General features: G+C 35.9%; 1 protein-coding gene across 1 annotated transcript in view; it reads left to right on the top strand.

Annotated features, from left to right (window-relative positions):
• The window catches only part of LOC102201611 (nuclear GTPase SLIP-GC-like), a 6,828-nt gene that overhangs the window by 3,352 nt on the left and 2,106 nt on the right, over window positions 1-1,370 (top strand). The window contains exons 3-6 of the mRNA XM_013911236.1: window positions 67-267; window positions 345-517; window positions 1,156-1,210; window positions 1,299-1,367. Of these exons, the coding sequence (XP_013766690.1) occupies window positions 67-267; window positions 345-517; window positions 1,156-1,210; window positions 1,299-1,367 (498 nt within the window). The remainder of the gene's footprint in view (window positions 1-66; window positions 268-344; window positions 518-1,155; window positions 1,211-1,298; window positions 1,368-1,370) is intronic.

Here is a 1,370-nt window from a genome sequence, read left to right as displayed (position 1 = left end):
CTTTGTTATGAGCACATACATTCAATTGGCTTGTATTTATCTTGTTGTTGTTGTTGTTTTTTGCAGGCTGAAGGGTTGTCTGAAGAATTTGTGAGATATACAAGAAGTGAGTCAAATGAGACAGAAGAAGTAAAGAGGTGGTACTGGCCACTTGTGAAGTGTGTGACTGTCAAAGTGCCAGACAATGATTTTCTTGATCATGTCACACTCGTGGACCTTCCTGGAAACGGTGACTCTAACAGAAGCAGAGATCAAATGTGGACAGAGGTAATTCACAGAAGTCATGTTATCTTTCTTCAAAGCATTTTTTATTTATAATTTACATGCATTCATTTCCTTTTCAGCTTATTGCCAGTTGTTCTACAGTGTGGATTGTGACTGAAATGACTCGAGCAGCATCAGAAAAAGAAGCCTGGGAAGTCCTGGAAGATGCCAGCAGCCTGCTGGGAAATGGTGGCGAGTGTCAGCAAATTCATTTTATCTGCACCAAGTCAGATCATGAAAAACCAGATGATATGTAAGTCAAATATACAAAAAAAATCAAATTACAAAGAAAGTTTGGCACAGATACACATGGTGACCATACACTTCACTTTTTTGTTGCTTTGTTGTTTAAAAGTCATTATTAAAAGTTATACATTTAAAAAAAAATCTATGTATATGTGTTTTAATAAGTTTCTAATTAGATAAATACTGTTGTAGAAATTTAATTAACAAAGTCCACAGACACATTCGGCTGTAATGAACATTCGTTATTATCATGCGCATGAGAGAGAGCACACGCAGTCAGGCGCCATCATGCAGTCTCTGAAACAGAAGTGCAGCTCTCACCTTTATTTATTCCTCAAAAAAGTGAGGAAGTCCGAAAGTGATCATACAGCACGTGACGCAGCTCGCTCTGAAACCTAACTGAACAATGTGTATCCTGTTTCGTGCTCTTGCCGTTATCACCACCTGCAAAAGGAGTTATTTTTTCAACTACTGAGGCTGAAATAAGTTCATCTAGTTTTAGACTGCTCAGTGGAAGTTTTCATTACAGTACCACAACTAAGTATGCACACAAATTTGAACCTTAAATAAGAATAATTGAAATTTTCCATTACAATACTAACAATAAATTACTTTTACATCCAATTTTTATTTCCTTTCTAAAAGAAACAAAGTCAAGAAAGCAGTGAAGAATGAATTCAAAAAGCGGAAAACGATTACGGTAAATTTACAATCTGACAGCAAAATCTAAAACAATTATCTTCTTAAACAGTCCAAAAATAAAAACTGACTAACAAAAATGTTCTCAGAATCACTTCAGTGAGGATAGTTTCCAAGTCTTCACAGTGAGCACCAAAGAGTTCCTCAAAGGGGAGAATGTA

Source organism: Pundamilia nyererei, unplaced genomic scaffold, assembly GCF_000239375.1.
Source record: "Pundamilia nyererei isolate P.nyererei 1_Seehausen unplaced genomic scaffold, PunNye1.0 scaffold00059, whole genome shotgun sequence".
In the NCBI taxonomy this organism is placed as follows: domain Eukaryota; kingdom Metazoa; phylum Chordata; class Actinopteri; order Cichliformes; family Cichlidae; genus Pundamilia; species Pundamilia nyererei.
This window is presented reverse-complemented; position numbering and strand designations above follow the sequence as displayed.